Source organism: Cherax quadricarinatus, chromosome 86 (genome assembly GCF_038502225.1).
Source record: "Cherax quadricarinatus isolate ZL_2023a chromosome 86, ASM3850222v1, whole genome shotgun sequence".
Taxonomy (NCBI): Eukaryota; Metazoa; Arthropoda; class Malacostraca; order Decapoda; family Parastacidae; genus Cherax; species Cherax quadricarinatus.
The window spans coordinates 4,621,313-4,644,723 of NC_091377.1; the positions used below are offsets into that span (position 1 = coordinate 4,621,313).

The following is a 23,411-nucleotide window of genomic DNA, read 5'->3' on the forward strand; positions in this document are numbered from 1 at the left end:
TCGAAGTGTTGCAGATTGTTGGTGATTGTGGCAGTGGTGGTTTTTAAGTGCCAGGTTAATTACAAAGCAACGTAAATATTTGAAAAAGAATGGACAACAACATTAAACTGCATTAATACACCAATGCAAGTCAATAAAAAAATTTAAAAGCACATATAAAACATTAGGTAAACATAAGTTAAATAACATTAGATATAAAACATTAGGTATAAAACAGAAGATATAAAACATGAGAAAATAAATATGTAAAACATTAGGATATAAACGTAAGACATAAAACATTAAAATATAAAACAGGTATAAAACATTGTAAGATAAAAAAAAAAAAAAAAAAAATATGAAACATTAAGAAATGAAAATATGAAACATTAGGAAATATAAATATAAAACATAAAACATTATAAATATAAAACAAAATACATGAAACATTAGAAAATATATAAAACAGAAAATATAAACATTAGAATGCATAAAACATTGGGTATAAAACATTAAAATATAAAACATTAGATGTAAAACATTATTAGATATAAAACATTAGAAGATATAAAACATTAAAGATATAAAACATTAGATATAAAACATTAAAGGTATAAAACATTAGATATAAAACATTAGAAGATATAAAATATTAGATATAAAACATTAGAAGGTATAAAACATTAGATATAAAACATTAGAAGGTATAAAACATTAGATATAAAACATTAGAAGATATAAAACATTAGAAGATATAAAACATTAAAGATATAAAACATTAGATATAAAACATTAAAGGTATAAAACATTAGATATAAAACATTAAAGGTATAAAACATTAGATATAAAACATTAGAAGATATAAAATATTAGATATAAAACATTAGAAGGTATAAAACATTAGAAGATATAAAACATTAGAAGATATAAAATATTAGAAGATATAAAACATTAGATATAAAACATTAGATATAAAACATTAGAAGATATAAAACATTAGAAGATATAAAATATTAGAAGATATAAAACATTAGATATAAAACATTAGAAGATATAAAACAGATATAAAACATTAGATATAAAACATTAGAAGGTATAAAACATTAGAAGGTATAAAACATTAGAAGGTATAAAACATTAGAAGATATAAAACAATTGGCAGTATAAAATGGTTTAAAACAATATGGTTGGCAGTTTAAATAAATGCAAGATCCAGTTTCATACATTAAGCAGGACAGTACTACCTAGGGTGACAGTAGCCTCAGGCTGATAGTACCCCAGTGCTACCCAGGCTGATATTGCCCCAGTGCTACCCAGGCTGAGTGCCCAAGTGCTACCCAGGCTGATAATAGCCCAAGTGCTACCCAGGCTGATAATAGCCCAAGTGCTACTCAGGCTGATAGTGCCCCAGTGCTACCCAGGCTGATAGCCCAAGTGCAACCCAGGCTGATAATAGCCCAAGTGCTACCCAGGCTGATAATAGCCCAAGTGCTACCCAGGCTGATAATAGCCCAAGTGCTACCCAGGCTGATAATAGCCCAAGTGCTACCCAGGCTGATAATAGCCCAAGTGCTACTCAGGCTGATAGTGCCCCAGTGCTACCCAGGCTGATAGCCCAAGTGCAACCCAGGCTGATAATAGCCCAAGTGCTACCCAGGCTGATAATAGCCCAAGTGCTACCCAGGCTGATAATAGCCCAAGTGCTACCCAGGCTGATAATAGCCCAAGTGCTACCCAGGCTGATAATAGCCCAAGTGCTACCCAGGCTGATAATAGCCCAAGTGCTACCCAGGCTGATAGTGCCCCAGTGCTACCCAGGCTGATAGCCCAAGTGCTACCCAGGCTAATAATAGCCCAAGCACTACCCAGGCTGATAGTGCCCCAGTGCTACCCAGGCTGATAGCCCAAGTGCTACCCAGGTGTGAGCAGCACCCAGGTTTAAACAGCCTAAGTATGAGCAGCACCCAGGTGTAGCACCTGGAGATGAGCAGCACCCAGGTATAAACAGCCCAGGTATGAGCAGCACCCAGGTATAAACAGCCCAGGTATGAGCAGTACCCAGGTATGAGCGGCACCCAGGTGTAGCACCCGGGTATATGCAGCACCCGGGTATGTGCAGCACCCAGGTATGAGCAGCACCCAGGTGTAGCATCCTGGTATGAGCAGCACGCAGGTATGAGCAACACACACACACAAACATGTTCCCAAAATATAAATCTTATAAACACCAGTTTTATTATTATAATCAAAAAGAAGCGCTAAGCCACAAGGGCTATACAGCACCAGTTTTATATAAAATAAATATAACAGAAGGTAAAGTACACAGCAAGGAATACATGAAGAAATATTAACTTACTTCATGTTAGTTGTCTTGGTTTAACTAACTACTTGCCCAATATAAGTGTTATGAGGTTACTGCTGAAATCATCCAGGGGTTGAGAAGTTCAAATATCTTGCTGGGGTTGTGAAGTTGAAATATCTTGCTGGAGTGGAGAAGTTCAAATATCTTACTGGGGTTGTGAAGTTGAAATATCTTGCTGGAGTTGAGAAGTTCAAATATCTTGCTGGAGTTGAGAAGTTCAAATATCTTGCTGGAGTTGAGAAGTTCAAATATCTTACTGGGGTTGTGAAGCTGAAATATCTTGCTGGGGTTGAGAAGTTCAAATATCTTGCTGGGGTTGAGAAGTTCAAATATCTTGCTGGGGTTGTGAAGTTCAGATTTCTGGAAGATAAAATGCCCATTTCACTCGACTAATATGAAGCCTACCAAAAGGTAAATATTGGAAATACACAAGTAGCAGAGGATTGTAGATGAATGGTTCAGAGAACCGACACAGTTGATAAATTAGACACATGTGCAACTCTTGGGTTTACCTGGAGAGAGTTCCAGGGGTCAACGCCCCTGTGGCCTAGTCTGTGACCAGGCCTCCTGGTGGATCAGAGCCTGATCAACCAGGCTGTTACTGCTGGCTGCACGCAATCCAACGTACAAGCCACAGCCCGGCTGGTCAGGTACCAACTTTAGGGGGTATCTTTATTGAGGAAACGTTTCGCCACAGTGGCTTCATCAGTCCATACAAAGGAGAAACGTGAAGAACAGGAGGAGAATGAGGTAATCAGTCCCTCAACCTCGAGTCGATATGGTCAGACCATCAATCTTTAACAGAATGCGGCACATGTGCGGAAAAGTAGCTTATAAACCGTATGCAGGAGAGGTGCAGCAGTCGTGAGTGGTGTCACATTTGTACAATGTGGAAGTAGGTCGTTCCCAAGGGTTAGGTTGGGAAAAGGGGGGCAAAAGGTTGAAGTTCCTAAACCTGTACTCCCTGGAACGCAGGCGAGAGAGATGATTATATACACCTGGAAAATCCTAGAGGGACTAGTACCGAACTTGCACACGAAAATCAGTCACAACGAAAGCTAAAGACTCGGCAGACGATGCAACATCCCCCCAATGAAAAGCAGGGGTGTCACTAGCACGTTAAGAGACAATACAATAAGTGTCAGGGGCCCGAGACTGTTCAACTGCCTCCCAGCATACAAAAGAGGGATTACCAATAGACCCCTGGCTGTCTTCAAGCAGGCACTGGACAAGCACCTAAAGTCGGTACCCGACCAGCTGGGCTGTGGCTTGTACGTTGGATTGTGTGCAGCCAGCAGTAGCAGCCTGGTTGATCAGGCTCTGATCCACCATGAGGCTTGGTCACAGACTGGGCTGCAGGGGCGTTGACCCCCGGAACTCTCTCCAGGTAAACTCCAAGTAAGATTATACAGCGTGTGTGTGGGGGGGATGGAAGGTATTCAGTCAATTCAGGGAACTGGAGTACAGATACAATTCCCTAGATCAAGAGCCCCTTACCAGCATCAAGGGGTGACACTAGAGAAGGTGTGCTGCTCCATCACAAACTAACATGCTCAATAGCCCATCAATATTCCCAACACCCTCACCATCATGATTCCTAACACCCTCACCATCATGATTCCTAAAACCCTCACCATCATGATTCCTAACTCCCTCACCATCATGATTCCTAACACCCTCACCATCATGATTCCTAACACCTTCACCATCATGACTTAATTCACCATCACTACAATGGAGTGAATGATGATTCATGTATTTCTTCTTTTCTGGATCACTGCCTCAGTGGGAAACGGCCGATGTGTTAAAAAAAAAAAAAGGAATTTTAAATACAAAATACTGTATGAATTTTGAGGAAGGAGCAGCATATTTTTTAATGGATTTTAAATAGCCTAATTAAAACCAAATAAGGAAAAAAAAAAAGTTGCTTCAGACAACATATTTTGGACTTTAAAATGCACTGTGGAAATAAGCTAATTACTCTAGTTACTTTATCAAGTTTAAAGTTTATCTACTACATGAGGGTTTAATTAAGTTTGCATGTAACCTGTTAAGATAAGATAAGATAAGATTTCGTTCGGATTTTTAACCCCGGAGGGTTAGCCACCCAGGATAACCCAAGAAAGTCAGTGCGTCATCGAGGACTGTCTAACTTATTTCCATTGGGGTCCTTAATCTTGTTCCCCAGGATGCCACCCACACCAGTCGACTAACACCCAGGTACCTATTTGCTGCTAGGTGAACAGGACAATAGGTGTAAGGAAACGTGTCGGAATTTCCACCCGCTGGGAATCGAACCCGGGCCCTCCGTGTGTGAAGCGGGAGCTTTAGCCACCAGACCACCGGGCCACCTGACAACTATCAGGGAGATTAAAATTTAACATTTATATACAATCCTCTTATATATAAAGTCCTTTCTAAAGTTTCTCTTATATGCTTAAAGGAATATTTTTTTAATTTAATGTAAAAATTAATTATGTACCAAAAGAAACTTAGAAAACTTACCTAACCTTATTATAACAAGCACAATTTAATTTAGCAAGTTTACAATATTTTAATAAACAATGAAACTTTTTTTTTGTTAGGTTCAGAATGATTGTGAAATTATTGAATATACGGTGGACCCTCGACTAACAATGGCATCGTCTAACGTTAAATCCAACTAGCGATACATTTTAACGCAAAAATTTTGCCTCGACTAATGCTAAAAAACTCGACCAACACAATTTGTTCCGTCTGAGACGCGTCCACTTGTGGCCAGTGTTTACAAGCCAGCCAGCCACCGCGGTCCCATCCAAACATACAATCGGAACATTTCATATTATCACAGCGTTTTTAGTGATTGCACCTGCAAAATAAGTCACCATGGGCCCCAAGAAAGCTTCTAGTGCCACCCCTACAGCAAAAAGGGTGAGAATTACTATGGATATGAAGAAAGAGATCATTGCTAAGTATGAAAGTGGAGTGTGCATCTCCGAGCTGGCCAGGTTGTACACAAAACTCCAATCAACCATCGCTACTATTGTGGCCAAGAAAACGGCAATCAAGGAAGCTGTTCTTGCCAAAGGTGCAACTATGTTTTCGAAACTGAGATTGCAAGTGATAGAAGATGTTGAGAGACTGTTATTGGTGTGGATAAACGAGAAAGAGATAGCATCTCTCAAGCGATCATATGTGAAAAGGCTAGGAAGTTGCAGGAGGATTTAATTAGAAAAATGCCTGCAACTAGTGGTGATGTGAGTGAATTTAAGGCCAGCAAAGGTTGGTTTGAGAGATTTAAGAATCGTAGTGGCATACATAGTGTGATAAGGCATGGTGAGGCTGCCAGTTTGGACCAAAAAGCAGCTGAATTTTTTTTTTTTTTATTATCACACTGGCCGATTCCCACCAAGGCAGGGTGGCCCGAAAAAGAAAAACTTTCACCATCATTCACTCCATCACTGTCTTGCCAGAAGGGTGCTTTACACTACAGTTTTTAAACTGCAACATTAACACCCCTCCTTCAGAGTGCAGGCACTGTACTTCCCATCTCCAGGACTCAAGTCCGGCCTGCCGGTTTCCCTGAACCCCTTCATAAATGTTACTTTGCTCACACTCCAACAGCACGTCAAGTATTAAAAACCATTTGTCTCCATTCACTCCTATCAAACATGCTCACGCATGCCTGCTGGAAGTCCAAGCCCCTCGCACACAAAACCTCCTTTACCCCCTCCCTCCAACCTTTCCTAGGCCGACCCCTACCCCGCCTTCCTTCCACTACAGACTGATACACTCTTGAAGTCACTCTGTTTCGCTCCATTCTCTCTACATGTCCGAACCACCTCAACAACCCTTCCTCAGCCCTCTGGACAACAGTTTTGGTAATCCCGCACCTCCTCCTAACTTCCAAACTACGAATTCTCTGCATTATATTCACACCACACATTGCCCTCGGACATGACATCTGAAAAATATGTGCAGGAATTCAAGGAGTACATAGACAGTGAAGAATTGAAACCTGAACAAGTGTTTAATTGTGACACTGCCAATGTTGTGAAACACTTTAGGAATGTCATAAAGGAACAGGAGGTACAGGCCTCTATGGACAGATATGTTGTGCAACAGATGTCCAGTGACTCAAGCTGGTCCTAGTGGCATTAAAAGAAGAAGGGAAGTAACCCCGGAAAAGGACTTGACACCAAGTCCTAATGGAAGGGGATTCTCCTTCTAAACACTAACACCAAACACACTCCCCTCCTCCCATCCCATCAATCATCACCAGATCTTCAATAAAGGTAAGTGTCATGTAATTGTACATGTCTTCTTCAGTTTGTGTGTATTAAAATTAATATTTCATGTGGTAAATTTTTTTTTTCAATACTTTTGGGTGTCTTGCATGGATTAATTTGATTTCCATTATTTCTTATGGGGAAAATTAACTCGACTAACGATAATTTTGATTAACGATGAGCTCTCAGGAACGGATTAATATCGTTGGTCGAGGGTCCACTGTACAAATTTTTGCTTGCCTTATTCGGCAAGAAGAGCATTGTTATTTAAGCCAAACTCGGCACGACATACTTATATACACACATACACGCATCTTCATAGGGAAGTGTGTAGCCGTGCGTGTCTTAAGAGGAGAGTAAAATGTGGGAAGCAAGGGGTTAGTAACCCCTTCTGTATACATTACTGAATTTAAAAAGAGAACTTTCATTTTTCTTTTTGGGGCACCACCCTGCCTTGGTGGGATACGACTGATTTGTTGAAAGAATACACACGCACACCGGCTGTCTCCCACCGAGGCAAGATGACCCAAAAAGAAACACTTTCACTGTCATTCACAGTATCACCGTCTTCGCAGAGGTGCACAGATAAGACAGTTCAGATGTCACTCCAAACGGCAAATATCCCAAACCTCTTAAACTGTAGGCATTGTATTTCCACCTCCAGGACTCAAGTCCAGCTAACCTTTTTCCCTAAATACCTTCACAAAATATTAGCTTGCAACTCAGTGTACACATGAAATATAGCATCTGTTTCCACTACTCCGCTATAAGGAAGATGACAAATTTTGTACAACAATGTGAATATATAACCAGGTAGTCTGAGCTGTCTGACCCTTGTAGGTTTAGCACTTCTTTTTTATTATAACTGATTATAATAAGCAGGTATTAAACCTCAGCAAACACTTCATAAACAAGTACCATATCTGGACCACAAACACTTCATATTTGAGATACAGTGGACCCCCAGATTACAACATCATCGGATTACGTAAAATTCGGATTAAGTAAAGTTTTTGCGTCAAAATATTGGCTCGGTTAACGACAAAACTCGGTTAAAGTCATTTGTCCCAAATGTGTCTGTGGGGATTGAGCGGCTCACCACTCCATGTACACCATGTGCCGTTGTTTACAAGCCAGTGAGGACGATTCCACGCATACATGCGATAAATTTTGTATTATTCCATTGTTTTTAGTGCTTGCAACTGCTAAATAAGCCATCATGAGCCTAAAGAAAGCTTCTAGTGCCAGCCCTGTGGTAAACAGGGTGAGAAATACTATTGAATTCAAGAGAGATCATTGCAAAATATGAAAGTGGAGTGCATGTCTCCAAGCTGGACAAGTTGTATAACAAACCCCATACAACTATCGCTACTATCTTGACCAAGAAAAAGGCAATTAAGGAAGCTGTTGTTGTGAAAGGTGGAAATATGCTCACAAAACAGAGATCACAAATACTCGAAGATGTGGAGAGATTGTTGTTGGTGTGGATCAACAAGAAACAATTATCAGGAGATAGTGTTTCGCAGTCATTTATACGTGAAAAGGCAAGGCAGTTGCATAATGATCTCACTAAGAAAATGCCTGAAACTAGTGCTGATACTGATGAATTTAAGGCCAGCAAAGGCTGGTTTGAGAGATTTAAAAATCATAGTGGCATACACAGTGTGATATGGCATGGTGAGGCTGCCAGTTCTGGGAGAAAAAAAAAAAAAAAAAAAAAAAAAAAAAAAAAAAAAAAGCGGCTAAAAATACGTGCAGGCTGAACAATTAAAACCTCAACAAGTGTTCAGTTGTGATGAAACAGGCCTGTTTTGGAAGAAAATGCCAAACAGGACCTACATTACTCAGGAGGAAAAGGCACTCCCAGGACACAGGCCTATAATAGACAGGCTTAATCTCATGTTTTGTAGTAATGCTAGTGGGGATTGCAAAGTGAAGCCCTTACTCGTGTATCATTCGGAAACTCCCAGTGTTCAAGAAAAACAGTGTCGTCAAGACTAAATTGTGTGATGTGGAGAGCAAACAGTAAGGCATGGGTCACGAGGAACATATTCCATGATTGGTTCCATGATGTGTTTGGCCCCACTGAAAAATACCTCCTGGAAAATAAATTGGAACTCAAGTGTCTCCTGGTATTAGACAATGCTCCTGCTCATCCTCCAGACTTGGAAGAGCAAATGGTGCCAGAGTTTAGTTTCATCAGTCAAGTTTGTGCCTCCTAACACCACTCCTCTCCTCCAGCCCGTGGACCAGCAGGTCATTTCAAATTTCAAAAAACTGTACACCAAAGCAGTGTTTCAAAAGTGCTTTGAAGTGACCTCAGATACTGAACTGACCCTAAGAGAGTTCTGGAAAGATCATTTCAGTATCCTCAGTTGCACAAACCTTATAGGTAAGGCTTGGGAGGGAGTGACTTGCAGGACTTTGAACTCTGCTTGGAGAAAATTGTGGCCAGAATGTGTACAAGAGGGGGATTTTGAAGGTTTGGGGCTGACCCTGAGAAGCCTATGCCAGTTGTGGAATCTATTATGGCATTGGGGAAGTCCATGGGTTTGGAGGTTAGTGCCGAGAATGTGGAAGAGTTGGTGGAAGATGACGAAGAGCTAACCACTACAGAGATGCAAGAGCTTGAGGTGCAACACCAACAGACCACAGCTCAGGAATTTCCTTCAGAGGAGGAGGAAGAGAGATGGAGGAAGTTGCCTTATTCAAAGATTAAGGACATTTGTGCAAAGTGGATTGAAGTGCAAACCTTCATGGATGAACATCACCCTGACAGATGTTGCAGGCCGTGCTGGCAACATCGACAATGACAATGTTGTGTCTCATTTTAGGGAAATCTTAGAGACGCCAGAAACGGAGTTCTCTGGACAGATTCTGTGTAGGAAAATGTATATTTTAACATCATTGCTTTGGTCTTTTTGTTGTATTATAATACAGTGGACCCCCGCATAGCGAACTTAATCCGTGCAAGAGGGCTGGTCGTTATGCGAAATGTTCGCTATGCGAATTAATTTTCCCCATAAGAAATAATGGAAATAAAATTAATCCGTGCAAGACACCCAAAAGTATGAAAAAAAATTTTTTTTACCACAAAAAAATGTTAATTTTAGTACACACAAACTGAAAAAGGCATGCACAATTACATGACACTTACTTTTATTGAAGATCTAGTGATGATTGATGGGATGGGAGGAGGGGAGAGAGAGTGTTAGTGTTTAGAAGGGGAATCCCCTTCCATTAGGACTTGAGGTAGCAAGTCCTTTTCCGGGGTTACTTCCCTTCTTCTTTTAATGCCACTAGGACCAGCTTCAGAGTCACTGGACCTCTGTCGCACAACAAATCTGTCCATAGAGCTCTGTACCTCCCGTTCCTTTACGATTTGTCTAAAATGGGCCATAACATTGTCATTGAAATAGTCACCAGCACGGCTTGCAACAGCTGTGTCAGGGTGATTTTCATCCATAAAGGTTTGCAGTTCAACCCACTGTGCACACATTTCCTTAATTTTTGAAGTAGGCACAATGGATTCCACAACTGGCATAGGCTTCTCAGGGTTAGCCCCAAACCCTTCAAAATCTTTCTTAATTTCCATACTAATTCTCACCCTTTTTACCACAGGGTTGGCACTAGAAGCTTTCTTGGGGCCCATGGTCACTTATTTTCCAGAAACAGCACCGAAAACACTGTAATAATACGAAATATTCCGAGTGTATGCTTGAATGTTACCGCGGAGGCTGGCTGGTAAACAATGGACGCGTCTCGGACGAAGGTCGCTGAGCGGGTTTTTGTCCACTATGCGGGGCAAAATTTTGGCGAACAAAGCGTTCGCTATGCGGATTGTTCGCTATGCAAGGCGTTCGCTATGCGGGGGTCCACTGTAATTGTAACGGCTATTTCTCTACGTACCCCTTATGAATGAAAGTATCGATCCTGATAACCTCTTATTGGACAGCACACACAGTCCAAACAGTAATTGCCATTACTACACTGCTAGTCAGGCTAATACCCTTCTCAGTGTCAGCAAGAACATTACAGTCTTCAACTACAATGTTAGATCATTGAGTAAGCACTGATGACCTCATTGCACTACTTAAGTCTCTAAATGCTACTATAACTTTCATTATACTTACTGAAACCTGGTTCAGACAAGATCTGACAGACATATTTACCATACCTGGTTACACAGCCATACATAACTGTAGGCCCGACCAATCATGAGGAGGCACTGCCATCTATTACTCTGATGAACCAGAATGTGTGAAATCAACTAATGTACGGGACAAAAATGGTGAATATATAATAGCTAAATTCACATCAAGAACACTAAGAAATCTATAGCAGTTGGTGCAGTCTACAGACTACCACACTCAAACACTTACACTTTTAGCAATAACCTTAGAAACATGATAATTGAGTCAGAGTTGAATAAACACCATCTGATACTAGCAGGAGATTTCAACATCAACCTTATCCAAGCAACCAACCCTCCAGTAGCTGATTTCACAAATGCTATGAACAACAGCTTATTGCTACCCACTACTATAACAAAGCCAACAAGAATCTCTGACACTAGTGCCCGTTACTCAACCATATCTGGACCAACATAATATTCCCACTACAAGCAGGTATCATCACAACACCACAGACCACTATCCTTTCTCATAACCAACTTATCTAAACTGCCTCAAGAAACAAGAAAGATCTCATTTCACCTGCATGACGAGACATCGATAAAAACCTAAAACTAGCACTAGGTGCCATTGATTGGCAGAGAGCTAAATGACAGTAATAATATCGATAAAGATATCAATTTTTTTTTACATAAAACCCTAAACCACTACAACAAACACTGCCCAGTCAAAATGAAACAAGTCACAGAAAAGAGGTTAAACAGCCCATGGCTAACTAGAAGTATCCTCAAATCTATTAATAAAAAACACCAAACTGAAAATCAGTTCAGATTAGGCTTAATTACTAAAGAATTTACTAAAAGATACACATCAATACTCACAAAACTAATACGTAAATCAAAGCAAATATATTATGAAAACAGATTTAGTGAAATGAAAGGTGACATGAAAAGTACCTGGCAAACCCTCTCCAAAATTTTGGGCTCAGAAAATCGACTGGAATTAGAGATAGACTTAATTAAACCAGATGAACCTCACATGCAACCTATAGACACGGCCGACTAAATTTAATGTCTTCTTCTCTACCATAGGATCAAAGCTAGCGAGCCAAATTCCTAGCTCAAATACCCTTCCGAGCGAGTACCTCACTGGCAACTATCCAAATAGTACTCTATTCCTAGCTCCAACTAATCCCACTGAAGTCTCACTCAGTGGCCTGGTGGTTAACGCTCTCGCTTCACACGGCGAGGGTCTGGGTTCGATTCCCAGCCAGAGTAGAAACATTGGAAGTGTTTCTTTTCACCTGTTGTCTGTTCCTCATCAGTAAAATGGGTACCTGGGTGTTAGTCGACTGGTGTGGGTCACATCCTGGGACACTGACCTAATTTGCCCGAAATGCGGAGCATAACAAGGGAGTTTCTATATAGTAGTATGTCATTGTTGTCAGCTAGGACTGTATACCTTGTACATGTACTTGTTGTAAATGAAGATATTATTATTATTATTAAATCATTAAAAAACAAATCAGGTGATCTAGATAACTTGCCACCATTCATATATAAAAAAGCTGCACCAGAACTGTTGCCCATTATTGCAACAATGTTTAACAAATCTATAGCTTCCTCAACCTTCCCATCCATACTCAAGACAGCAAGGGTCACCCCGATCCACAAAGGTGGAGATCCAACTGATTTGAACAATTACAGACCCATATCAAACTTGCCTATACTATCCAAGATATTTGAAAAAATAATACACAAGCGACTTTACTCCTACCTTACATCCAACAACATGCTTAACCCATGCCAGTTTGGATTTAGACCATAAAAAAAAGCACGAATGATGCTATTATACAAATGCTTGACCTAATATATACAGCTCTCGATAAGAATGAATGTCCCCTGGGGCTCTTTATCGACCTAAGAAAAGTGTTTGACACAGCTGACCACAATCTCTTGCACCTCAAACTGTATCATTATGGCATAAGAGGACATTCTCTAGACTACCTAAAATTCTCTCAAACTGTATCATTATGGCATAAGAGGACATTCTCTAGACTACCTAAAATTCTATCTTAACGGCAGACACCAGTATGTGCATGCAAATGGAGTCAACTCCGCTATCCAACCTGTAGCTGTAGGTGTACCCCAAGATAGTGTCCTAGGCCCAGTCCTCTTTCTCATCTACATCAATGATCTCCCCAATGCATCCCAACTCCTTACACCAGTTCTATTTGCAGATGACACTACATATGTCTACTCCCATTCAGACCCAGCTGTGCTTGAAAACACTGTAAACAATGAACTGCTAAAGATATATGCTTGGATGATGACCAACAAACTATCACTTAACATAGAAAAAACTTACTTCATGCTGTTTGGCAACAGAGCCTCAAATATTCAACTCAACGTACTGTTAAATGGTTCCCCTATATCAAGACAAACAGAGGGCAAATTTCTAGGTCTTCTCCTTGACTGTAACCTTAAATTTCAGTCCCACACCCATCACAGCCAAGAAAATTTCCAAATCAGTACGAATCCTTTCCAAGATACGCTACTATGTATCACAAACGACTCTCCTTACCCTGTACCACTCTAATATATCCTTACCTCACCTATGGTATCTGTGCCTGGGGCTCAACCACAGCCAACCACCTTAGACCCTTAATAATCCAACAAAAAGCTGCTGTGCGGGTGATAACCAGCTCCTGTGCTAGACAGCACACCCCACCACTTTTCAAGACAACTTGCTTAATATACAAAACATACACTTATTATTGTGCCAACTACATATACAGAACTTTAAACTCCACTCTAAACCCTCACCTAAAACTACTCCTCGACAGTTACAAAAGAATGCACAGTCACAATACAAGGCATAAGGCCCTTTTCAACATCCCTTGAGTAAAACTCACTACGCAAGAACGCTGTGCACATAAAAGGCCCAAAGATCTGGAAATCGCTACCGGAACAAGCCAAGGATCCCCAGACAACTTATAAATTTAGGACTCTGCTAAAAAATCATCTTATCTCACAATATTAACTAAATCAACCAAACATCTACTGGCTAGATTTATCATTGACCTCCTGGCTTTTAATTCTGCCATTCCATAAAATATTACCACCTGCACCATTTCTTGTAAATTAGATTTTGTACTAAGTATACACAAAATTTATGAAGTCCAAATAAGATTGTAAAACAGCTAACCACTACTGTGTGTTTAGTTTCAAATAATAATTACTATGTACTATTATCTTATCTAGTTTTAATTAGTTACTATGTATTAGATTAGTTTGCCCGAAATGCCTCGGCATGATAGTCGCTTTACACATGGAGGGCCCAGGTTCAATTCCCGGCGGGGTAGAAACATTGACATGTTTTCTTACACCTGCTGTCCTGTTCACCTACCAGCAAGTAGGTACCTGGGTGTTAGTCGACTGGTGTGGGTCACATCCTGAGGAGACAAAATTGAGGACCACAATGGAAATAAGACAGTCCTCGAAGACGCACTGCCTTTGTTGGGTTATCCTGGGTGGCTAACCATCCAGGGTTAAAAATCTGAATGAAATCTTATCTTAACAATTGTAAATGACCTCACGAGGCAGTAACTGGTAGGTTTAATATATTAGGTTATAGCCTACTGGCAACAAATTAATTTTTTAATACTGTCAATAATACTAATAAAAAGACTAGTACAGTGAACCCCCCCCCCCCTTTCGGTAGCCACAACTTTCGTGAAATCCGACTTTCAGCAATTTTTTTCGGCAAAATATAGCCTCGCGGTTCATGACTGACCTAGTGATTCGGCAAACATCTGGTATGCATCCAAACGGCATTCCAGTGTCAACGCGCACACAAAGCCAGACTTACGCACCATTCACACTCTGTGGCAATGTTTATCAGTGACCATCACCCCAAGGGTGATGGTCAGTCCCTCAAGGTTGAGGGACTGATTACCTCATTCTTCTCCTGTTCTTCAAGTTTCTCCTACGTATGGACTGATGAAGCCACTGTTTGGTAGAGTTTGATTGAGTTCCGCACCAAAGACTGTTGAAGAAAGTAGCAGCTCGTGGCATTGGGGGAAAAGTGCTCTCTTGGATCGAGTCATGGCTCACTGACAGGAAGCAGAGAGTGTCCATAAATGGGGTTAAATCCGAGTGGGGATCTGTAACAAGTGGCGTTCCACAGGGATCAGTCTTGGGCCCGTTGTTGTTTATAATATATATCAATGATCTTGATGAGGGAATTACTAGTGATATGAGCAAATTCGCCGATGACACAAAGATAGGTAGGATAATTGATTCAAACGTAGATGTTATGGAACTTCAGGAGGATTTAAACAAACTATTCTTGGTCAGAAAAGTGGCAGATGCAGTTCAATGTAGATAAATGCAAGGTTCTGAAGCTTGGGAGTGCCCATAACCCTAGTACTTATAAGTTAAATGATGTAGAACTTAGCCATACAGATTGCGAAAAGGACTTGGGGGTTATGGTGAGCAGCAACCTTAAACCAAGACAGCAATGCCTAAGCGTACGTAATAAGCCAAATAGATTACTGGGATTTATATCAAGAAGTGTAAGCAACAGAAGTCCAGAGGTCATACTGCAGCTTTATACATCATTAGTAAGGCCTCACCTAGATTATGCAGCTCAGTTCTGGTCTCCATATTACAGAATGGACATAAATTCGTTAGAAAACATTCAGCGTAGGATGACTAAATTAATACATAGCATCAGAAATCTTCCTTATGAAGAAAGATTGAAGACTCTTAAGTTACATTCACTTGTTAGACGAAGAATGAGGGGAGACCTGATCGAAGTGTATAAGTGGAAGATAGGTATTAATAAAGGGGATATTAATAAGGTCTTGAGGATATCTCTCCAAGAGAGAACCCGCAGTAATGGATTTAAATTAGATAAGTTTAGATTTAGAAAGGACATAGGAAAGTATTGGTTTGGAAATAGGGTAGTTGATGAGTGGAACGGTCTACCTAGTTGGGTTATTGAGGCTGGGACTTTGGGTAGTTTCAAATTTAGGTTGGATAAGTACATGAGTGGGAAGGGTTGGATTTGAGTGGGACTTTCACATCAGAGCCTATTTCTTGGGTGGCATTGAAAATTGGGTTGGGCAAATGTTTTGTTAGTGGGATGAATTGTAAAGGACCTGCCTAGTATGGGCCAACAGGCCTCCTGCAGTGTTCCTCCTTTCTTATGTTCTTATAATAATCCATTGTTTTTTTGTGCTTGCAACTGCTAAAGAAGTCACCATGGGCCCAAAGAAAGCTAATGCCAGCCCTTTGGTAAAGAAATTGAGGAACAATTGAATTAAAGAAAGAAAGAAATTGAAAAATATGAAAGTGGAGTGCATGTTTCAGAGCTTGTCTGGATGTATGGCAAACACCATTCAACCATCACTTCGATCATGGCGAAGGGAAAGGAAATCAAGGAAGCTGTTGTTGCAAAAGGGGTAGACATGCTGACAAAAAAGAGGTTTCAAATCCTCGAAGTGGAGAGGATATTGTTGGTGTGGATTACCCAAAAACAGTTAGCAGGAGATATTGTCATGCAGTCAATAATTTGTGAAAAGGTAAGGCAGTTGCATGATGATCTCATAAAAAGAATGCCTGCAACAAGTGCTGTTTGTGATTTTAAGGCCAGCAAAGGCTGGTTTGAGAGATTTAAGAAGCATAATGGCATACACGGTGTGGTAAGGCATGGCGAGGCCGCCAGTTCTGACAAAAAAGCGGCTGAAAAATATTTTCAGGAATTAAAGGGGTACAGAGACTGAAGAATTCAAACCCCAACAGGTATTCAATTGTGACGAAACTGGCCCGTTTTGGAAGAAAATGCCAAAGAGGACCTACATCACGAAGGAGGAAACAGCATTGCCAGGACACAAGCCTATGAAAGACAGGCTAGCTCTCATGTTTTCTAGTAGTGCAAGTGGGGATAGCAAAGTAAAGCCTTTACTGGTGCATCACTCTGAAAATCTCAGTGTTTTCAAGAAAAACAGTGTCACCAAGGCTAATTTGAGGGATGTGGAAGGCTAAAATTAAGGTATGGGTCACGAGGGACATTTTCCTCGATTGGTTCAATGAAGCGTTTGACCCCGGTGTGAAGAAATACCTCCTGGAAAACAAATTGGAACTCAAGTGCCTCCTGGTAATGGACAATGCTCCATTTCATCCTCCAGACTTTGAAGAGCAAATGGTGCAGGAGTTTCGTTTCATCACATTGAAGTTTTTGCTCCCTAATACCACCCTCCTCTCCTGTATGTAAATCTATTTAATTTGAAAAAAATTTATTTTTAATATTTTTTGGGAGTCTGGAACGGATTAATTGGATTTTCATTCTTTCTTATGGGGAAAATGGTTTCACCATTCATGAATTTCAACTTTTAGCAGACTCTCTGGAACGGATTAATCATGAAATTCGAGGGTCCACTGTACTAATTACAATAATACTAATTAGAAAAGTAATATTCTTACTATTACTATTACATATTATACCTATTATATAAAGAAGTGTCAAACCTAAGAAATATATATAAAAATTTTAAAGATTAGCAATGAGAATATTATTAATATTTCATATACAGTGGACCCTGGACTTACGATGTCCTCAATGTAATGCATGTTAAAACCGACTTATGATGCTTGTCATCATAAAAATTTGACCCCAACATGTGTTGAAAAACTTGCATCATTCATCCCGTAGCGTCCACGCGTGTCTGGCCTAAACGCCTCAGCTGAGCTTGTGTGACATTGTTTACAAGCCGGGGCAGACACGGTTGCACGGTTAGTGCTTGTAACTGCTAAAAAGGCCACCATGGGCCCAAAGAAAGCTTCTAGTGCCAACCCTGTGGTAAAAAGGGTGAGAAATACTATTGTACCATGGTCAGCTGTACTACTTGAAGATGTGGAGAGACTGTTATTGGTGTGGCTTATCGAGAATACCGAGAAACAATTAACCCCAGAGGGTTAGCCACCCAGGATAATGCAAGAAAGTCAGTGTGTCATCAAGGACTAACTTATTTCCATTGGGGTCCTTAATCTTGTCCCCCAGGATGTGACCCACATCAGTCGACTAACACCTAGGTGAACAGGAAAAAATGCCTGGAACTAGTGCTCATATTGGCGAATTTAAGGCCAACAAAGGTTGGTTTGAGAGATTTAAGAATCGTAGTGGCATACACAGTGATAAGGCCTGTTCTGGAAGAAAATGCCAAACAGGACCTACATTACTCAGGAGGAAAAGGCACTCCCAGGACAGTCATCACTACATCATCGATAAAGGTGTCATTTATTCTTCATTTAGTACACTAGTACAAGCACAATATATATTGTGCTTGTATCCTCCTTTTTGTGTTTAGGAAAATGTATATTTCATGTGGTAAATTTTTTTTTTTCATACTTTTGGGTGTCTTGAATGGATTAATTTGATTTCCTTTATTTCTTATGGGGAGAATTAATTCGACTTAAGATAATTTCATCTTACAATGTGCTCTCAGGAACTGATTAATATTGCAAGTCGGGGTCCACTGTATAACAATTTTATATTTTAATGGAATGTACTGCAAACACCATTGATGGATTAGGTTTAAAGCCTATCTACTACATGGTCATGATTTATTGGGTTTAAAGCCTATCTACTATACAAAGGTTATAATTTATTTATTGGGTTTAAAGCCTATCTACTACACAAAGGTCATGATTTATTGGGTTTAAAGCCTATCTACTACACAAAGGTCATGATTTATTTATTGGGTTTAAAGCCTATCTACTACACAAAGGTCATGATTTATTGGGTTTAAAGCCTATCTACTACACAAAGGTTATAATTTATTTATTGGGTTTAAAGCCTATCTACTACACAAAGGTCATGATTTATTTATTGGGTTTAAAGCCTATCTACTACACAAAGGTCATGATTTATTGTTTCAAGCCCATCTACTGCACAAAGGTCATGATTTATTTATTGGGTTTAAAGCCTACTACACAAAGGTCACTAATAATTTATTGGGTTTAAAGCCTATCTACTAATCATGATTTATTGGGTTTAAAGCCTACTACTACACAAAGGTCATTAGTGATTTACCGAGTTCAAAGCTTATTACACGAAGGTCATGATTGATTTATTGGGTTTAAAGCCTATTTACTACACAGGTCATGATTTATTGGGTTTAAAGCCTATCTACTACACGTCATAATTGCTTTATTGGGTTTAAAACCTATCTACTTCATGAAGGTCATGATTTACTGGGTTTAAAGCCTATCTACTACACAAAGGTCATAATTTACTGGGCTTAAAGCCTATCCACTTCACGAACGTCATGATTTGCTGGGTTTAATAATCAAAAAGCACTAAACCCACTAGGGTATTGGGTGTAAAGCCTTTTTACTACACGGTCATTAAGGCTGCATGTAACCTATGCACCACCTGTCAAGAATACTTTTAATACCTAAAATATTAAGCAAAGTCCAGTATTACTGAACAGGTGTTCAGCTTTAAATCATCTCAAAATTACTAAGAAGTTCCTAAATCAATTTTTAAAAATTATAATCATAACTAATAACTAAACCCAACGGGTCATACATAACCGGTGGCCTGGTGGCTAAAGCTCCCGCCTCACACACCGAGGACCTGGGTTCGATTCCCGGCGGGTGGAAACATTTCGACACGTTTCCTTACACCTGTTGTCCTGTTCACCTAACAGCAAATAGGTACCTGGGTGCTAGTCGACTGGTGTGGGTGGCATCCTGGGGGACAAGATTGAGGACCCCAATGGAAATAAGTTAGTCCTAGATGACGCACTGACTTTTTTGGGTTATCCTGGGTGGCTAACCCTCCGGGAATTAAAAATCCGAACGAAATCTTATCTTACCATAAAGCGCTAAACCTACAAGGGTCATACATTATAACCATAAAGCGCTAAACCTACAAGGGTAATATAATAAAGCGCTAAACCTACAAGGGTAATATAATAAAGCGCTAAACCTACAAGGGTAATATAACCATAAAGCGCTAAACCTACAAGGGTCATACACCGTTAGTATCTCAAAGGGTCAATACCCCCCCCCCCAAAAAAAAAAAAAAAAAAAAAAAGGAAAATATGAATAAATTTAACTTGCATCAACTTAAAACATGGCAACTGCAAAAAATTATAATATCAACTTTAAATCAGTTTAAAATAATAAACATTAAAATCAGTAATTACAAAAAAACCTACATATACTATGACATTTAAATCTTAGTTTACTGGAATAATTCAACAAGGCATCCACCATATTCACGTATCCATGGCAACAAAGTCCATATATAAAAAGCTGGATAATAAATTAATGTTTCAGCGAATAATAATTTTCAATTATAATTTATAGTAGTGATATAAGTGGTAGTGACAAATGGTAAGGTCGTAAAAGTGGTAAAATAACATAAGTGGTAGACAAATGGTAAAGGGATAAGTAATAACTGATCACTTATAAGTGAAAGTGACAAACGTTACCACTTACCATAAAGGCTAAAACTGTACTGCTGAACTCGTCTGTTTCAACTGGAATAAAAATAATTTCACAGAATTACTACTACAGATTATATATACATACTGTTTATATTACCATGTAAATCCACTAATTATAAATAACCAGTAATTTAGGAGAAATAAAGGAAAATATGTCTTACCAGAGGAGCGCGCGCCCTCACTCCTCCCACGCATGGCGCCAGTTTACGCGGGCTACCGCACCAGACACCAGACTGACGTAGTAATCTGAGCGCTCATTGGCTGATCAACAGTGACGTCACGACTGCTGGGTCTTGGCGCTCAACCCGTGACGTCAGGATAAATCTAGGCTGTAATTGGCTGTTGCTTCCCGCCAACTTAGCAATTTGCTTTTTGAGTGCTGGTGATGGACTCTTGATCCAAGGATTTGGAGCATCCTTACCCTAATAAAAACCAAATAAAACATTTATAATGTAGAAATATCCCAGAATAAGTGAGAAAATATTTTGTATACTGAATATCAATGCACACACAAATATATATATATATATATATATATATATATATATATATATATATATATATATATATATATATATATATATATATTATATATATATATATATATATTATATATATATATATATATATATTATATATATATATATATATATATTATATATATATATATATATACACACACACATTGATATGCTATATACACATTTCAAGTTTACATCAACCCCTGGGGAATGGAATATATCCCCAGCAGAGCCCGAGGAATGGAATATATCCCCCGTAGAGCCTGGGAAATGGAATATATCCCGAGGAATGGAATATTCCCCATAGCCTGGGGAATGGAATATATTCATTACTGGGAATGATGGCTCAGATTCATTGGATCAAGATCCTCCCACCGTGGCATGGTCCAGAAAATTTAAAATAAACGATCACTTAAGTGGTAGTGAATGGTAAAGTGACAAGTTACAACCGATCATAAACGATCGATCACTTGTAAGGGGTAAATTGACAAATTACAACTTAACACTAACCAATTAGTGGTAATGACAAAGTTACAGCCAATTACTTATAACTGGTAGTGACATACCAGTTATTAGAGGTAAAGTGGCAACCACTTATGTAAGTGGTACGTGACAACTGACAACCACTTACGTAGACATAAGTTACCATATTTTACAAAATTATTACTTCAGATATATTTACTTTATATAACCATGTAAAAGCATTATTTAATGTAAACGACCAGTAATTTTGAAGAAATTTAGGATAAAATCATTACCAGAGTGCGCACCCCCCCCCCCCTTTCTCCCGTGCATGACTGAGGCGCCAGTTTTCGCGGGCTCGCACCACCACCAGTCACGTAGGAACCGCTGAAGTGATTGGCTGATCGACAGTGACGTATGTTTGGCCAAGTGACGTCACGATTACTGACTGGTTGCTGGGTCTTGGCGCTCGAACCCGTGACGTCATAGGTTAACTCGAGACTAATTGGCTGCTGGTTCCCGCCAACTTTGTATTTGGTTGTGGCCAGGACATTTTGATAAGCTCTTGATCCAAGGATTTGGAGCATCCCCCAATAAAAACAATTATATGTAGAAATAGTCCAGAAATGAGAAAATATTTTATATATATTCTGAATCTCAATGTATATAGAGTATATATACATGTATATACATAAACATTTCAAGTGTATATATATATATACACTTGACCCACGCGTGGTTAAGTTTTGAGTGACCGGGTTTTGCGCTTCCTAGAGCGGATTTCACGCATTGGCGCCAAGAACGCGAGTTAATGGCGCCAACTGAGCGCACATGCTGTGCCGTGGAGTTTACGGTAAAGCGCTAAGCCCGTAAGGGGGTCATACAGTGCCTGGGGAATGGAAGTCACTACTGGAAAGTAGTTCAGATTCCTTGGATCAAGATCCTGCCCATCAGGATAAAGTGTAAAAGATACAATTATAATTGACCACATACAAGTGGTATTGTGATGCCATACTAAATTACCACTTAATTGGTGGTGACAAATTACAAGACCATAAACGACCACTTATAAGTGACATTAGTGAAGTGGCAAGTTACAACCATAAACGACAAGGTGGTAAAACGACATACGTTACTACCCACCACTTACAATTTGTAGACAATTTACAATTTAGTGCTAGTGACAACTTATATAAGTGGTACATGACGATTTACAACCACTTAAGTGGTGACATTAAGTTACTTACCATATTTTGCAGTATTACTATTTCAAATATACACACACTATATTACCATGTAAAAACAAGGTAAATGACAAGTAATTTAGGAGAAATATGGGAAAAATTCTTACCAGAGGAGCGCGCGCCGTCACGTCATCTCCCGCACCACCACCACTGTGACGCTTGTGATTGTGCGCTTTGATTGGCTCGTCAAGTGACGTCACGACTGCTGATTGGCTGCTGGGTTTTGGCGCTCGAACCCGTGACATCATAGGTTAAATCTAGGCTGTAATTGGCTTCTGCTTTCCGCCAACTTAGTAACTCTCGTTTTCATTGGCTGTGGCTAGAGCGGTGACACGCATACACCTGGCAGGTGATGGGCTCTTGATCCAAGAATTTGGAGCAATCTCCCCCTAATAAAAATAAACATTAATGTAGAAATAGCCTAGAATAAGGAAATATTTTACATATGATTAATATCTTAATGTTCCTAACATGTATCATAGACATTGGCGCCAATTTATCGGCGCACATTACTGCGCCAATATGTTACAGTGGCGTTACTCTAAACCACATAAGTGATAGTGACAACTTACAACTTACTAGTGACATAAGTTAAACTTTCCTCCTGTATGTGGTAAAGTGACAATTTACACTAAACGACCTCTTGTTAATGTTTCAACCCATCATAAACCAGCACTTATAAGTAGTAAAGTGACGTAATACATGGTGACAAGTGCAAGTTACATAAGTGACCATATAATATACTTAGCACTTACCATTGGAACAAAAATCAATAATTCCACAATTACTTTATAAGATATATATACTGTTTATATGATCATGTAAAAGCATTAGTTAATGAAAACAACCAGTAATTTAGGCGATATAAAGGAAAAATGCTTACCAGAGGAGCGAGCACCCTCACGTCATCTTCTCCCGCGCA

General features: G+C 39.5%; 1 protein-coding gene across 2 annotated transcripts; it reads right to left on the minus strand.

Moving 5' to 3' along the window:
- Positions 1-1,051: 1,051 nt before the first annotated feature.
- On the minus strand, positions 1,052-23,411 carry LOC128702986 (uncharacterized). Of its 2 annotated transcripts, none has more exons than XM_053797496.2 (5): positions 23,373-23,411; positions 22,597-22,878; positions 20,424-20,684; positions 20,255-20,295; positions 1,052-2,701 (listed from the first exon to the last, which is right to left on the minus strand). In XM_053797496.2, exons 3-5 carry the CDS (start codon positions 20,455-20,457, stop codon positions 2,384-2,386), a joined length of 393 nt encoding a protein of 130 aa, XP_053653471.1. In that variant the 5' UTR covers positions 20,458-20,684; positions 22,597-22,878; positions 23,373-23,411; the 3' UTR covers positions 1,052-2,383. The 2 variants fall into 2 exon arrangements, with proteins under 2 accessions (XP_053653471.1, XP_053653472.1); XM_053797497.2 differs by lacking the exon at positions 23,373-23,411 and adding an exon at positions 23,245-23,348.

Coding starts and splice junctions, on each gene's coding strand:
- LOC128702986 (XM_053797496.2), bottom strand. CDS start 20,457: ATGCGTGGGAGGAGTGAGGGCGCGCGCTCCTCTG. Junction 20,296..20,423: donor TGAGGGCGCGCGCTCCTCTG/GTAAGACATATT, acceptor TTTTTATTCCAG/TTGAAACAGACGAGTTCAGC. Junction 2,702..20,254: donor GTACAGTTTTAGCCTTTATG/GTAAGTGGTAAC, acceptor TTTATCTTCCAG/AAATCTGAACTTCACAACCC.